Source organism: Neodiprion virginianus, chromosome 6 (assembly GCF_021901495.1).
Source record: "Neodiprion virginianus isolate iyNeoVirg1 chromosome 6, iyNeoVirg1.1, whole genome shotgun sequence".
In the NCBI taxonomy this organism is placed as follows: domain Eukaryota; kingdom Metazoa; phylum Arthropoda; class Insecta; order Hymenoptera; family Diprionidae; genus Neodiprion; species Neodiprion virginianus.
Window position 1 is genome coordinate 21,660,764 of NC_060882.1, and position 17,513 is coordinate 21,678,276.

Below are 17,513 nucleotides of genomic sequence, written 5' to 3' on the forward strand. Positions count from 1 at the left end.
CAATCTGCAATTTTGCCTCCTGGCAACCGTGTTACACATTAAACGTCGCGATTCGAATAGTTCAAGGTTTAACTTTATTCTCATCATCCAGCAGTTTACGATCCTGGTGAGAAAATTATGCAAGAATAAGGCAATGCCAATATTTCGAATACCACTGAAATTCGCTTCAGCAGATGGTGCATAGTCTGCTACAAATAACAGAGTCTCTTGTCGTGAATGGATCATTCGTTATTTTTGCAATCTATGAAAAATTCACTCCCTCATCCTTCGCGTCCTCGCGATTACGTAATTTAATTTATTTTAGTTTATCCTCTTTCAACTTTTTATTTCACATTTATGGTGATTGGATTAGCTTGCATGAACTTTTTCTTATTAGTCCTGAACTTACCGAACATAGATTACTCCTGGTTACGGTTTAGAGAAGGTCAGAGTGTCTCAGAGCCGTGAAGTTTACGATCGTTCGAGCATACGTGAACCTGTCGAATGGTTTTATCTCTTGGCAATATTTTCTCAATATTTACAAAGTCATTTGGGTGATACTTACGGAAAAACTTTACAAATGGATATTTGGGACTTGATGTGGGTGTACAAAGAATAACACGATGAAACTTTGAACGATACCCTCCGGTAGTGTATAAACTTTTGTTTTTTGAACAATCGAAAGCATTTTATTCTTCGGATGATTGATTTTTAATTTATTCCTTGTCATTTTACTCGGTTCGAACAACGACATGCAGGAAAAACACTGCGACGGAGTGAAAGAGAGCAGGGAGAGCATTTAATCCATATAACCTGTATGATAAAGAACACGGGGTACAATATTATTAAGGTAACTTGCGTTCGGAGCCCCAAATGTATAAACCATCGATATATAACGTGTAGATGGTACAAAGCTTATGAAAACAAAGGAGATGCTGCTGCTCCATAAGCCAATTATTTCACCCCATATCCCGTATACATGCAGACAAATACACATGTACGGATAACTGGCACGATGATTATATAAGGTCGTCTTTACACAGCCTGTACCTTCTCTCTATTTTATTGTATATACATATTTATCTAAATTATCACACAGTAATCTACTTTGGCGGGTATCGTTATTACGTGACGTGTACGGGACTGCAGAAATAGATCGTGCTGTTCAGTTATAATGATAATATGTATAATGGACACAATATAATATGTCATACACATAGACGCTCGCATTCACACGAACGCGTAACGTTTGGTGAAAGACACTATAAGTTAGCAACAATAACTAGTTCAAAGGATTGTTTACGATAAACGTCGATCGAATTTTCGACTGCGGGATGCAGATAATGTAACATTTATTTAACAATTCACAGCTAGAGCTGCCCAATTATGACGTATAAATCATGGGCAGTGTGTGGTGTCGTTTAAATAATTTCGATAATTTGTCACCGATGCATCGTTCGATAATTGTTTCGGTGCATACAAATATTAACGGGTATGTTCCCAATAAAAACAAATGCACAAAAGTCCGCGTATACAGCCGTGTTTTTCCGAGTTTGATCGTATATCTTCCAAAGTTATAACTCAAGCAGAGCACGAAAAAAAAAGAAAGAAAATAAAACTCTTGAATCGTCTGAATTGTAACACTTTGTTGCGAGTTTCTCTGGATAAGATTCAAGTAGACAAATCGGTAACCGCGGTTTCACTCACAGAAATTGAACCAGCCGAAAGTGGGCGTCTAACATTTTGAAATTGATTTTGTAATACTTTAATATTTGTAATAATAAGAGTAGTAATGACAAAAAAAAAGCAAAAAAAAAAATAGTAGCGTCTCGTTATCGGGAAGATTATACGGGGCGTAAGCGAGTGGAATCGACGGTGCTAATGAGAAAAATTTCTTTTCGTTGTTTAAACAGGCGATGATAAAAACGCGATCGATCGCGGCACCTGCACAGTAGAAGAGCTTCGGATAACGGGAATTCAAGGTCTCGATAATCGCGGCAGGTTCATCGAAATATTTCCGGCTTTCAAGTGATTTCCGGCCAGTTGAACGACGGGGAATTAAGCAAAGAGCAGCTAAACTGTTTCGAGCAGTTTCTTAGGGCCGCAACGGGCGGTCCTAGAAAACTAACGATAAGTAAAGAAGATCGTTTCGACTTCGTCATCCAACCTTAAAGGGTCGTTTACTTCACGCGGTTCACTTTCATCCGTATGAGTACGGGATGTGTGATGCCTGACAACAATTGTCGAATAATTAATTAGGCAAAACGTGAAGCGATTCATTAGAAGAGAACGTATAGTTACGCGATACATGCTTATACTTGATCGATCAGTTTCCGTAATTGAAAATCGCACGCGCTGAAAGAAGGGAACGTTTAGATCATTGCAGAGTCGTGTTTCTTTGTAAAGGCATTCGACGAATCGCGACCGACATCACGAAACAATATTGCCGGGATCGATGTACCAAATCGTGGTAGAAATCTATCCGAAGAACGAGGAGCGGCGGAGAAAGAAAAGGGTTGAACCGAGGGGTGCTTGAAGAAAATTTCCGCCCGATCCTTTCACTCCGCTCTCAGGCTTCTTCCCTCAATTGGGGAGTAATTCCCTCGTTCGATAATCTTTACAAGAAATTCCTTATCCCGCGTCTTTTGCCGTTACGTGATTCAGCCATTTGATATCTCCTCGAAAACGGTCATTATTAGTTATCGATTGAACGGTACCGGCGGTCGAACAAAAACGAAATCTTTCATCCACAATGACGATGATTGAGAAAATTCATCCCGGTGAAGTCGGGAGAAACGGAGCTTCGTATTTTTAACTCGGTATCCAGCTTCTCCTCTCTCTTAGCGAAATTGAACACACGGACAGCCCGCGGCCAGCAGACGTCAAGTTTGGATTTCATGGTCGGTATTACTTCCTACCAAACACATCGGCTCGGCCCGGGTCTAGGCCACGAAGCACTCTGTTTCAGAGCCGTGAATCCTCGAACCTTTCACGTCATTGTGTATATATATCTATACACGAGTAGATCCACCGACCGTGAAAAATGTGGGGGTTCAGGAAAACCGGGTAAATTTGTCGCGTTCCACATGTTCCGTCAGCTATGCATGCACTTTACATTACACACGAGTCCTATATTCGCAATAAAATACCAATGTCTTACGTTTCGACTAGTCGTTCATGCCGTGTACAGCCAGGCATTGACAATCTACCTGTGTAGCGGTAATGTGTTTAAAATTCTCCTTACCTGCGACCAATTTGTCATTAATTAATTTGTGAAACTGGTTTTTTTTTTTACCAATCCGGTGTACGGAGGCGAAATTTGAACTTTGATACGAATGGTTAAGAAGAACGATCATCTTCAAGTAATACCACGTCAATTATTACTCGACTCTCTATAATTTGCCTACGGATACTTTAGCTGAAATCGAGCCTGAAATTAAAGATAATGAGTAGTGATCAGAACGCGGTGCGATCAGCTGTACACGTTGCACATATCTAGGTATATATAGGCATTGGGGGTGTATGCACCAAAACAAAAATAGGCAATCTGGGGTCTAGAGGGATCGCTGGTGCGACAGTGGCGTGCCAGGGTTTAATACATCCAAGTTGAGGCAAGACCTTGTACAATTCTACGGTGTTGTGCTTTTAAGGCTCGGGATTGTAACGCTGGATTATCTACTATACCTGCACTCCGCAAAAGTCGTTTTCAACTATACTATACTTTGATTTCCACTCAATTTACAGAAATAAATTGCTTCACCGTTACGTGTGTTGTATATATATCGTATATAAGTTACAACCAAGAGAGAGGTAAAGGAGAAAAAGAGAACGCGTTACTTTGCTTTGTGAAAAATATCGAAAGTGTAAATTCGCTCGTGCTTTCGTTTCTCTTCACCGCGCAGAATTGTCATTCGTAATAGGAATTGGTGGAAAATTCAACCCCTTTTTTTGTGTATAATACTATGCTGTCAGAATTATGTATAAAACTCTTTTCCACGAGTATCGCTCAACGTAACGAGGTTACTTTGGTTTGAAACAAAAAACGAGTTCAACGCTGCTCAGGCCCTTTAATTAAACACGTATTACATGCTCATACAAACGGGCTAAAATTGGCTGTACCAGGCCAGAGAAAAAAAGGAAGTGCAATTATGACGTCAAGATTTACTACATTCTGTTAACCGTTTTTCCGAATTCAGTTCTCCTCTTTCAAATTACACGCATGGCACGAAGTGCAGATGAACGATTGAAAATTCTGAATAGTTGTTGAAGTATATTCGATTTTATTCAATACGAGTATTTGAAAAAGCACTGCACGGTTCTGAGCGATTTTGTTGAAAAAGGAAGAAAAATTCTTGAGTAAAACGTATACGATTACATCTAGCGAGAACAAAAAGAACAATCTGAAAGACGGAAAGAGAAGGAGCGGGAAAGAAAAAAAAAAAAAACAGTTTGTCCTGCAAGGCGGATAATTAATTGTTTAGTTCCTCGTCGATCAATCACAGCGCTTATGGTGGGAGATTTGTGTTTCTTTTATTCTTCATTCTCCTTGCTTTATTTTGTTTATCTACGAAAAAAGGTGAGCGAAAGAGATAGGGAGAGAGAGAGAGAGAGAGAGAGAGAGAGATATCATAAGAGCGGAATGAAGAAAGAGCAGATAACAATGTAACAAATTGCGGAGTGCAGGTGAGAACAGTGAATTGGTGTGAGTAGAGATTCGTTTTTTGCTTTCCCCACCGTCTTGACGTAGGTGACCGTCTCCGCGGTGGCCTCGGTCAGCGCCCTTCGAAGTCGGGTGCGTCGCGCCTGCGACAGGGTGCGCGGACAGAGCAAGACGCCCTGGACGCCAGAGCCAGAAGGACAACCAGCAGTCGGAGGTGGAGGCGTCGTAGCCGTCGTCGTCGTCGTCGTCGTCGAGGACGATTTGCACCACCAGGGAAACTGGGTGTTTTTACGGGGGTTTTTTTTCGCTTTATTTTTCATACTCATCAATTACTCCTCTCTGCATCTCTTACCGATCCCTGATACACTTAACATTATTATATACCTATACCTATGTACGAATCTATATTTCCTTTTTTCACCCTTAGATACATACACGCTGTGTCTACGTACGTAAGTATGCATATGTTCGCTGCATACGATACATACATACATATATGCGTAGCTCGCAGGTCGGTCGTGAAATCCTTTCACCCTATTATTCTCAAAAAAGAAGAAAAAAAAACGTCTAGCCATTTCGCAAACAGATCCTGCCGACTGCATTCGGTTCGATTGCCATCGCCGGTAAAGCAGCTGATACTTTTTTCACTCGTGAAAATTATCTTATCGATTAGTATGGACGATAATGAATTGAAGTAGATTCGAAGTATTCAATCAATTGATTGTCACACGTTATGGAAATTATTTATCGAATGTCCGTCTGTCGATCCGACTTTTGAAGACAAGTCAGATGAGTCTCTATTATAATCAGGACTCTGGGAAATTTGCGAATTTTTAGCTTTTTTATCGCGTACATGTATACAAAAATGAACGATTCAGAGCCTTTTTCGAAATTGCTTTAACTGTTTTGAAAGGAAACGTCTGAATTATGAAATGTCTGCGAGATTACTTTTGATCGAGGTATGATTCTGGAAAATATAACGTGTTATTTTTAGCAACAAAATTTGTTTTACTAGTCTCAGAAGTTAAGCTTGTTAGAAATTAATTACGAGCTGACCGAATCCTTCGAGTCTATTTTTCTTGACAATCAAACTCGACTCATTGACTGAATTCCATAAATTCTTCTGCATCGTTAAAACATACGTAATTGACGTCAGTCAGATTTTTTGATTCAGTAATTGAAATCCGGTTACAATGGTAAAAATCAACGTGTCCCTTGGCGGATTCAAACGACGAGGCATTTTTTATATTTTTTTTTTTTTTTACTAATGGGATAAAGCGGATTTTCCGATTACCCGACTGCGACGCATATACGTATGACATACAAACATACGTACATTACGCAACGATAATGGTTACGTAACAGGGTTGACCTAAAAATTAAAGGCTACACTAGGATCTAGACGTTATTCTGCCTATGTTGAATAAGGTATAATTATACACAAAGGTACATAACATCATGGTAATTCTATAGGGGTTAAGTAAGTGGCCGGCAGTTAGGAAAATCGATACACAAATTACCAATTTCAGTATTTTGAATCAAGTATCTAAGTAGCTGGGTGGAATTTCATACTGGCGTTCGAAATGAGCTTACTATTAGAGCTTGGGCCGTGAAATAGACGATAAACTGAAACAATTTGCACCGGGTGTGATTATGCGGGTTCGCTAATTCGGTAATTTATCGAGCCTCTCGTGTCGCCGGTAAAAGTATAAAGAGAATAAAAACAGAAACAAGGATGAAACTGGGACGGGATGAAAATGAATATAAAAAGAATCTGGAAGCTTTTTCGAATCGGGGGAATGAAATAATTAAAGTTGAATGCGCGCGGTCCGAAACGAGAGGTAACCGCGAGATACGTTGTGCGGTTCTGCATGTGAATGGGACAAATCGATTGAAACCGAATTACTTCCACTGGAACTTATCCGATCGGATTGTCGCAAGTTATCACTGTATTCCGATACGTGGTTATTTCATTTTTGCAGTTTTTCCTTTTCTATTATTTTACGTACCGCTGGTTTTATCGCCCGGCATGCAGACGCGGAGCCATGGAAAATATTAACACGTCGCGCCAATAACCAAAACGCCAAACGCTGCAGGAGGATACGAACGATTCTGAAAGAATTTTCCGCGTCGATGTAGGTGCACGTGTATAATATATAATAACACGTTCACTTCGCAAACTTTATGATTCCCGTTCTTTTTTACTATGATTCGCGACTGTAACGACAGCGATGTTCGTTAAATTTTTCAAAAAGTATTCGCGTTATCGACTCGTGATTATGTCATAAAACCCTTTGATATCGACGATCCATTCTACTGTGTTATACTTTCGTCCCTTCTTTTAATTTCAAATAATATTAGATCTCCGAGCTACCCGGCACTCTTCTTACCATAAAACCAATAATTTGACGACAAAGTAAGATGGATGATTTTATAAAAGGGAATTGAATACTCTTTCATGATCGTGGAATATCGAAGAAGAAAATTATATTGACAGCGGCTAAATCATAGGACACATTTAATAAACAATAAGTAGCAGACGTCCACAGAATTGTTTATGTACTAACTTCTACCGTGATTCAGTGCATCCAATTAAAGCGAAGCACCTTTATTTATACTGTGTGATTCATGGCCTCACGTTTTAGCTATTGCATTTATTGTTAGTATTGATTTAATTCCGATGAGTTGTCGTACGATCCTCTCTTTCTGATAAATTGATGCTAACACTCCAGTAGTCCGAAAGTTGACATTGAATCAGTCGGTCCAGCTCGGTGAACTTGAAACTCGTGCTGTTTCCATACAAAGATACGTGTGTATGCTGTTCGTTGCGGAACGAATATCTTCCTTGCTTTGCAATCAGCGCCACGTAACGTGATTAGCGACAGATTATCGGCCCGGGTCTTGAACGATTGAGCGAACCAATTATCTCGTCTAACCAGTCGTCACTTCGTTAAGCCCTGATCAATCGTCTGTCGTAAACCGAAGCTCTGCGTCTTTGCACAACGGCGAATGGAGGGGTGAATTAAGAAGCGCGACACTTTGGAACTTTCGTATCGTTAAAGTCAAGGTCAGAAGTGCAAAAAGCATTTATCCATTAATCGATTGTCAAGTAGAAATTGGCGGTGTAAAGTTTCTTCTACGTCTTGCCGAAGTTATTTGTTTTTTTTTTTTTTTTCACATCTATGAAAATTGCATAATTGTAGCTAATGTACAACACACGTATATAACAAACATACATATATACATACATTTAGGTGGAACGAAGACACGGTGAACATTCAGTAGACAAAAGTAGAGGAAGAATTTTACACTTGTGTAGACACTGAAATACATTGTTAAATCTGCGAAGCTGTGTGTGGCAATCGAGATGTGTCCGAGATTTTTTTCTCTACTTCAAATTCACAGTTGCATTTTTCCTGTGTCTTTTCAATTTGAGCCATGTTTGAAAATTGGCTATTTAAATAACGAGGTGAATCTTTCTGAACCAATAAATCCGTGGACACATCGCGATACCTTTCATATATGCTAAATGAAACCACATATAGGTGTATGAGAATCTAATTTATAGCTGTCAGTACGATAGATTAACACTTAAATGATTGTAATAGACACGCTGTGGATGAAACAGAAACACATCGAATTTACGAGCGCTTACACCAGAGGCATTCGATTAAAGAAAGAAAAAAGTAAAATGGAAAAATAATACCGTTACACCATAAATCGTTAGAAAACGAATCAATGGAAATTTATGGAAAACAAATGGCAGCTAAAAAAAGTATATCTGTAAAAAAATCCGCCAAATTCCCCTAGGAAATGCGACTCGGTGTTTAAATTGAAGAGCTGGGAAAATCTCGAAAGCGGCTTTGCTGCGTCCACTGCGAGGGTCCGTTGGACGGATCAAGATATTTGCTGGCAAGAATGCGTGAAGCGTCGGACGAAATCCTTATCCCGAAAAACATTGTCTACTCTTTTCGACGGCAACTCTGGCCTTAATAATTCCGATGGATTTAAGAAAGAAAAGAGAGAGGCACGGATGAGAAGAAATAAATGCACGGGGACCGGTAAGCCAATGAATTAACCTGTGTAAGCGTTCGATGTTAATTCGTAAAGGAAAATAGTGAGGAAAGAAACATCATAGAAGTAAAGAATTTGTATAGTAAGTATCTGAGCTACACCGCTATTCTATAACGTAACAGTAATAAGCAGTGATGAAAATTTGTGTATATTCATACTGATTGGTCATACACCGTACATATGAACGATTGTCACATTGATTGCATACGAGTATAATATAATATGTATACATATATATCGTACGGGAAATTGAAGGTAAATATTATGCTAATTAACGCGACTCCACTTCAACAAAATTATATTCTTGGCATGTATATTGTGTAGGTATGTATACCGATATAGCTCAGCTTGTTGAACAGAGATAATGAGTATAACAATGGTTTTTAAAGCACCTTGATTATTCTCGAGAGAGCTTTTGTCACAATTTATAATCATCGGTACTGGTACTGCGGTTATTCACACTTTGGCCGGGATTGTAATATTCCTTCTCAGAGTTTCTCTAGTTTTGCATATTATTATGTACGTTTACAATTCTCGAGGGAATATATCGTACGAACCAGGAAACATTGCGCCACTGTTAAGATTTTAACATAAATTCCGTGACGTGCGTTAGACGAAGTAACGTTCTCACTTTAGCCTGATTTTCATCGCGCTATCTGTTCTTTATTCAGACCGCGAGGAATTCGCAGGCTATTATCGCTATAGTTGTTTATACTATCACTGCTGCAAGATCCTGTTTTTGCCAAGTTTAGTCAGCAAGCCTCGGTGCGTCTCGTCGATTCCGACGTGCAACAGTTGTCAGGAAGTGGGTGCCGATAGCCTGCCTAAGGTGTCAAGGTGAATCGAATTTGGTCGCGGGCTTTGGTTCGAAATTAAGACGCGAGTACCTCACGTCCAAAACGAAAGTCGAGTAATCAACGACCCAGAACTAAAATCGATCGATTATTTCTCCCGGCAAACTTCGGGTATTAATCCAGGATAGACAGATGCGCAAGCTTTCACGGATTCCGATGCGGACTTTCCGCGGCGGTCTTTTGTCCTCCGATCCCAGTTCCGTCGTTCCATTTTCACGTGCGATTCGCGGAAAATAGTGAACGAACTTTATCTCTCTTTGATCCTTTACTCTGTCAAAGCGTGTACATGACGCCGCCAACGCAAAAAGACCGACTCTTCGTGCGTGTTACTTTCGTTGACAAAGAAAAAGAAGAAAAAAGAAACGGAAAAGAACAAATTCACATACACGCAGGGTGAATTGACATTTTTCATTTTGAAACCGCGTATAAACGTTAGGTTTACATTTCCACGTTTGGAAAAAGCTCGCGCGGACGTAGCTTTTCTATTCGATCGTGCATATATATTGCAATTTAGGCGAACGTGTGGAATTCGTTATATATTCAAATATTTGTTAATGATCAGTATTTTTTCCCATCATTGTTACGCGTTCACAACCGCACGGCATAAAAGAATAAATTCAAAAAAAAAAAAGAGAAACGAACCAACACCCTCGTCGTGATTAATGTCTCGTTTGTATGCACGGACAAATCGAAGGGAAAAAAATTGACGTTCGCAAAATTTCGCGTGTCGTAAAATTCTTTTCAACGTTTTTTCTTTCGACAACTTCCGTGCGCTTCACTGTCCTTGCTACCTTGTTGATTTCCGTTTCCCGCTCGATTGACTCCGGGCCCTTGCCTCTAAGGCGACGTTAGAAGCTTACTTAAACGATCTTTAACGACGATAGTTACGGCCGCCAAGCGAACGATAACTCGGTGATTATCAGTACAAAAATGCCCACCTTCGTCGCTGTTTTTGAATGAAATAAAAAAAAGCAAGAAGGAACGCTTGTAAGATTATTTAAAAAAATATTTTGCAATGTTGGAATTCCGGTAATTCAAACAAATATTAGTTTCGGTGCACGAGAAAGCCGCAAATTACCCCTTTTATGCGGATGAGAAGGGAAACGTAACAGATTTAACCTATGGATACAGTGAAACGGCAAAGCAAAAGAAGGTGAATTTTTCGTTAGTGAAAGCACCGCGAGACCGATCCTAAGCTTAAGCTGAGCTTTGTGATTTCACCGCAGAGCTACATTTAACCCATTCCGTATTCCCCTGCGTCTTTTGAACCACGGCGTTCCCCATTTTCTTCTGCAGTCTATAAACCCCTCTGACTTTTTCCTCGTCCATTTTTTCCCATTACACAAGGCTTTGCAGCTCTTTCTTTTCACATTCGATACCAATGATAACTACAATACGATGCCATAGGACATTGCTGAAACTACGGAGAAAACTGCACCCCTGCGTGAAAACTCCCTCTCTCTAAAAAAAAAAAAAAGAAGTAGACGTGTGACATATGCATCATTTTCATATTTCCGTACACTCTTTGCATTTCCCTCTTTTTTTACCACTCCGTATTTATGTTCACTCGTTTTTTTTTTTTTTTTTTTTTCTCTCGGTATTAATGTACAATCTAGGATAATTTTCGGTAACGGTGCTACTAGTGTCGAATTATCATTGAATCGTTAATCCTCTAGCCCTTCTTACAGAATTATATAATTTTGGCTTGAATATTCTCTCCACGCTTTTAAGCTGTCCGAGTGCAGCTGCATGTACATCCCGCTAGTTTCATACGACACGGAGGTGCGATATTTTCTCGAGTAACACCATCCCTATTCCTCGCGATATTATATCAAAGTGGTACTTTCTCAGGAATAACTAACGTCCTGCAGGTGGCGTGGCGCTGTGCCAAGCGGATGATTCAGTTCTTACCTCAAAATTGTGACACGCGGGAATTTGTTATTTCCCCGGGAAACGGCAGCGATTCAAGACGCATTAATCAGAGGCGTACGGTAAGTTGTAAATTCTCTTTCATATTCGAAGAAGATAAAATCCATATCTCGAAGAGTCTAAGCGACCAATGAGAGTCAATTATTGACATTTGAACACGCGTTCGTGACTACGGAAAATGGCACGATTTATAATTCACGAGTTTTCAGCTTTATTTCACCGTTAAAAGCATCGACTCTGTCTGTAGAACAACCGCGAAGCTATTCTTGTAAAATAAACGATTCCGGGACGGTTACCATTTTATCTTCAGCGTTTGTAGAGCAGGCATTGCCTCTTTTGAGAGAACGTGCAACCGGCATGGTACAGGTTTTATTTTCTAAGACTCTTTTACTGTCATCTTAGCTGCCGCACAGTCGCCATTCTTACTGCTTCCGTGTAAAGAGTTTTCCCTGAAATTGTCTCATTCGGACGATTCATTTCCGGTAAAAGGTTCGGTACGCGTTCGTTTGTATAACTGGAAACTGACGATAAGAAAATACCGTTGAGTCATTCCTCTGCAGGTTTCTTCTCGAGCAGATTCCGATTCAGTTAAAACAAATGTGTAATGGATTCTTGACCACAGTCAGAATAATTTAATTGTTTGTCCATTGTTATCCTACTGTGCTTCGATCGATTTGGACTCAATTTGGTAGATGGAAGAAGGATCGAAAGCATATGACGCATCAGCGTTTAAAAATGACTTAATTGTGATGGAAATTTAGGAATGTATGAAAAAAAAAACCAAAAATTAATTTCACCCCAGTTTTTGCAATATCGCCGCAATTCCAGCCGGGTGAAAGTTGATATCGAGAGCTTTGTGTACAATGAATAAATCTGTGTGTTATTCCGTATAAAAAGTACGGAAAGGTTGTTCGTCAAGGGTTATTTAAAAGTCGAAAAGTTTTGGAGCTTTTAAGACGATCAGAGATTGCTGGAGGGGAGACGATTGAACCAAGAAAGCAGCTCCAGCTCGGCTATATACTCACTCTTAGTTACTTATCCTCCGATGAAAGGGAACGGGAAAGAATTTTCGAAGATTGCAAAAAAAAAATAAAAATAAAAATAAATCATCCCTCAACCGAATTACGAAAGTTCAAAATACTTCTTTTGCAATTCGTAACAAGATACGCAGCAGCGCGTAATTAGAAATAACCGAGATATCAAAGTTTCGTAAAAACTTCATCGAACCCGAATTACAAACTTTTGAAACAACAAACGCACGAAGGCACATTATTGCTTTTCAACCACTTAATAATTAGGGGATGATCCGCATTTGAGAACATTGATCCCAGGGTGAAGAATGCAATAAGATACACGGAGTTATCTGCCAGGCCTTCGCAGTGAACGCGTATTAGAGGTATTAATATTTTCTCCTTTGTCTGCTCGTCCGTGAAAGGTATTCGAAGCATCCCTCGCGCGAGGGTGTGCTATTGATCAAAACTGACATGGATATTTCGGCAAAGGCTGTCCGTCTAGATCCGAAGCAGTATTTTCTCCCCTTAGAGCTACTAACGGCATCCCACTTCTGTTTCCCTAATGAGACTTTATTGACCCCGGGTGATTGAGGAGTTTGAAATAGTACCTGTACCAGCTCGTGACCATGGATCACCCTTGCCGAGTGTCCTTCAGTTCCTGATCCCCGTTGACTCGAGTAAATTTGGGGGAAAAAAAATAATTAACTAGTAAGAATCTCGTCTTTCGATATCTGATTGGAAAACTTGGTACACGATTAACTTTCTCATATCAATGTTGTTGATGGTCCGTAACTACGTTTGGGTAATTAAGGTTGAGTTATATAATGAGGTCACAACCGCATTCAAGTGGATGACTCTTAAAATCTGGGAGAAATTATTGCGATACAAAAAGCTCGCGGTATTTTGAGACGAGCGTGCAACAAATTTCCAACTCCAAATCCTCCGTGACTTCAGTCACGACAAGGTCGAGCGACCTCCGGTTTAAAAAGAATCTCGTCGCATCGGAAACCGCCGTGGCGATAAAATAACCGTGTACCTTAGATCCGCCTACTCGATGGAACTTTATTTTTCCTCTCGAGCTTGGAGATGTTGCCAGAAAGAATACGATTTTCCGATTGTTTAAAATTGGGATGAAGTATTAGAATTTCAACGTATAATGACGCAGCGAATGAACGTCGACGATGATTACGGCGCACTCTTGGAAAAATAAACAACCTTAGCCAACCGCATCAGTCATCAGCCAAGAAAGAAAACACTTTCTATAAATTATGTTCGAAATTTTGAAAGCGCATCTCACACGGCTACCGTTTGTTGTATATGAAAGCGTGGGCAAACTGCGGTATTCAAACATCTGGACAGTAAAAACTTTTATCTTCCCATCAAAGTTGTTTGATGATCAAAGTCGCTTTCGGACAGCATTGAAAGGCTGAGTACCTCAACCAACAAGCGACATGGATTGATGTCGGTATATTTGGAATTGTGCAGTGATTGACCGAAATTATCCGTGCAGTTGGTAGTAACGCGGATCAAAGGCTGAGCTTCTTTTTCGAAAAATATGAGGGAAAAAAAAACTTTGTTGAGTGTACCGAAAGTTTGCGCCATTCCTATCATCACAATCTACAAAGTCATGAGGGTAATAAAATATTGCAAGAGTCCGTCACTGATGCATGTGTGTGCGTGTGTATGAGTATATTTCAACGAACAGAAATCTGGCGCAACGAATTTTTATCCGACGAGAGGATAATATACCGCCTGAGGGAAAACGAACAGTTCGCTGACTCAGCTTTGAAATTTGTGCGTGTTCGCTTGTCGGATATTTTCGAAATAACGCGGTGTGAGAATTTTCACCGAAGATAAAACACAAGCTCGCTACTGCGACAGGGACTGTAAAGAATGCAAATTCGTCTTAAAGTTTGGATCCAATTTGCTAAGGGTACGCGAGATGCTGGGGTGGCCGACGGAAGGGTCGTGCCTTAGAGTTAGAGTGCCTAGAGCGGAGCCTTTGGCCTCGTTGCTTAGGATTATCCCGTTTGTTCCGGTAATCTTGAATTAGAAGGACGTTAAATCGTCGTTACGACGGAAGGGTAAACAGCAGATAACGTTTGTGAAAATCGGGTAACCGTCGCGTCGTCGTGGTTCAAGGTTTTAGAAAAATTGATCTAATCAGCTCAACGATATGGGATATCGCACGATAACTCTAAAGGTGTGGATTAATTCGATGTCGAGTGCGTTCGAGGCGAAAACATCGACCTGAATGAATTTCGATAATTTATTGATTCCAAAACATTGCCTGATGTGTAATAATAATTGCATTCTCTTAACGTACAGAATGCAATAAAAAAAAACAAAATAAGAACAAACGATACATGAATGGTTCGAGACGTGTAGAAGAAACGTAATTTAAACCTGAGAAACTGGCTTAACAACTATCGCTGATTTTTTTTCTCGTCTCAGTTGACCGGCCAGTTGATCAAGTCACTGTTTCTTCTTGACCGACGGAACGATTTCATACATGAAAGAGCCGACCGAGTGCACAGGCGAAAGAACCTTCGTTCAAAGGCTGCGAGAAGCTTCTCATCCAAACAAGGTACGAGGTGGATGGATAGTTTACCGTTTTATCACGCGAAAGAAGCGACATGACGCGGACTTGACCGAAAGCTCGCTCACTCCTTCGTAAACGCCACACTCGTGTCAAGCCTCCCTTAGACTCGTCTGTCGGTTGGGGTTGCTCGAAGGGAGGCGGAAAAAAGTAGCGATTACGTGGGGCGAACGTCGAGTCGCGTTCGTTCCCTGCAGGGTTCCCGCTTTGGGAGTGATTTCATAATTTGCACTGGGTGTCAGACGATTGCAGCGCGTTGGCCTTCCGCCAAGAGGTTGACGTGGCTGCACGGCGTCTTCCTCCTTCGCCGCCCCCTTCTCTTCCGCCGCCTCTCGACCCTCGAGGGTTCTCGGCCTCTCGCCCTCCGGCCCTCTTCTCTGCCGAGGAATAACCTGCCCTCGAGATAATTAAACTAACAAACTTCTCGAATGTTTCACCCTGACTGCTTGCGGCTTTGCAGTGACTTACACTTGTTCAAATGTGGAGATAATAATTTCATTGCGTGTTTTCGTAATGCGTCAAATGTAGCATTGCCTACCGCGCGAATCGAGCTTTATGTGGACAATTGGCCGTTTGAATGGGAATTGATTTTTTGTTTTACCCCGCAAAAAATACTTCGACGATTATTTTATCGCCTCGAGACCGTTGATCTAACTTTTCTCGTTGATGAAACCTCGGCTGATAGGGTTAAAATTGTATCTTGAACCGACCCCGACTCGGAATGCAACCATCAAATGGAACCCAATTTGCGTATATTAATTAGACACGGAGGAAAACTTTGAAATTTTCAAACGCCTTGTTAATTACATACCCTTATCCCGCTCGAGGCGAGATTGAATTTTTTTTATGACGTTGGGTACATTGATTGGCTGCAGAAAATACCAGTATCTTCCTTCTTCAATTCCCCCATTTTCACCGACAGGCAATTCGTTTGCGGATTGATAACACCTTGACGCTTATCTTTCAGTATTTTTCTTTTTTTTTATCTATTTATTTTTTTTTCGTAGATTTATTACACCCGTCAGATAGGTCGGAGAAAGCTATTTGTCTCGTAATTGAAATTTCAAGAATTTTTAATCGAATTCTCAAACTACAACTGTATAATAAAACCGAAACGTTTCTGAGATATATTTCCTTCAGCTCGCTGACTGTCTATGAATAAATATTACAACTGCGAGGCACGTTTCGCTAGGTTGAAAATTGCAACGGTCTGTGCGGTTATAAATAATTTCAGTTAGTTTCAACGTTTCCTAATTGTCATTAGAGCTTAAGCAAAGTAAGTCTACCTACAGATAGGCTTATACGTGCAGTAGGAGGAGAGTAAAGTTGTGAAATACAATTACGTCGAAGCGTACGGTACACCTGCACGACTAGAGCGGTGTAAAACTTGGTGAAAATTTTGATTAGCACCAGTTTCCGGGATTAAGACTAACTTACCGAGGTAGTGAACCTAACGCAATGTTTCCTCTCGTGAATCTCGTAAATTTTCAATTCCAACATTTCGATTCAAGATTTCAATTGATGGCCAAAGCGTGACGGTTATTTCGAAGTACCAGCACAGGCGTATATCTCTGGTTTGCCTTTTTTGTTCCGTGTTTTTTTATTCACCCTCGTCAATACAGGTATATATACATTATACATATATATATCCAGGAAATTTGTTAAAAAAAAACTGTGAATTCCCCGCAGGCAATTGCCTCGAAGAGTAAGCTTACAGAACGAGGCTCGTCTGCAATTTCACCAGAGAGGGTTTGAAAAATAAATTTGCACGAAATATTTGTAATTTTGATGAAATGAATGACAATGAGGGAGCAGCTGTCTGCACGTTGATATTTCTGTATCCGCGGGTCAAAAATTCCATCTTCTCAAGCAGTAATTGCAATGAAATATTCGTAAGAATAACTTACGCAACGCTACGTTACTCGCAACCAAAGTGTAATGAAATTTAAAAAAAACTTTGTTCTCGGATGTAATTCCACAATCCCTTTATTATACACGAATTCCACAATTTACTCAACACGGGGAACAACTCTAAATTTGTTTCGACAGATTATATTTTGATTCGACAGTTGCGCTGTGATGTGCACGGCATCCACGTTCAGTGAACGAAAGGTGTGAAAAATTAGTAGTAACCGTTAAAAAGACGCGTATTGAATTACTAGTTTTATACTTTGCTTGTGCCAGAGTGAATAAAGCAGAAAAGCAAGGAAATAAACGAAAATTTCACAGAGTTTTGACGTACACAAAAAGAACGTTCAACACATTACCCAGTAGTAACCAAGTATAAAATGTATGAGTAATCAATGTGTAATTAAAAAACAAAACCTATGTATAAAACTAAATCTTTCGCTATGGGCAAAATGGTTCACAGTTATATTTCTTCAGATTCACCTGTAAATCGAATC

At 40.2% G+C, this 17,513-nt stretch overlaps 1 protein-coding gene and 1 long non-coding RNA gene across 3 annotated transcripts in view; one reads left to right on the forward strand and one right to left on the reverse strand.

Annotated features, from left to right (window-relative positions):
- The window catches only part of LOC124307886 (small conductance calcium-activated potassium channel protein), a 155,171-nt gene that overhangs the window by 89,303 nt on the left and 48,355 nt on the right, over positions 1-17,513 (reverse strand). The window contains exon 5 of one of the 2 annotated variants that reach the window (XM_046770043.1): positions 4,714-4,917. The exons of the other annotated variant lie outside the window; for it this stretch is intronic. Coding sequence (XP_046625999.1) covers positions 4,714-4,917 — 204 coding nt within the window. The remainder of the gene's footprint in view (positions 1-4,713; positions 4,918-17,513) is intronic. 2 annotated transcript variants of the gene reach the window in all.
- The window catches only part of LOC124307892 (uncharacterized), a 159,237-nt gene that overhangs the window by 74,714 nt on the left and 67,010 nt on the right, over positions 1-17,513 (forward strand). The gene's annotated exons all lie outside the window — the stretch shown is intronic.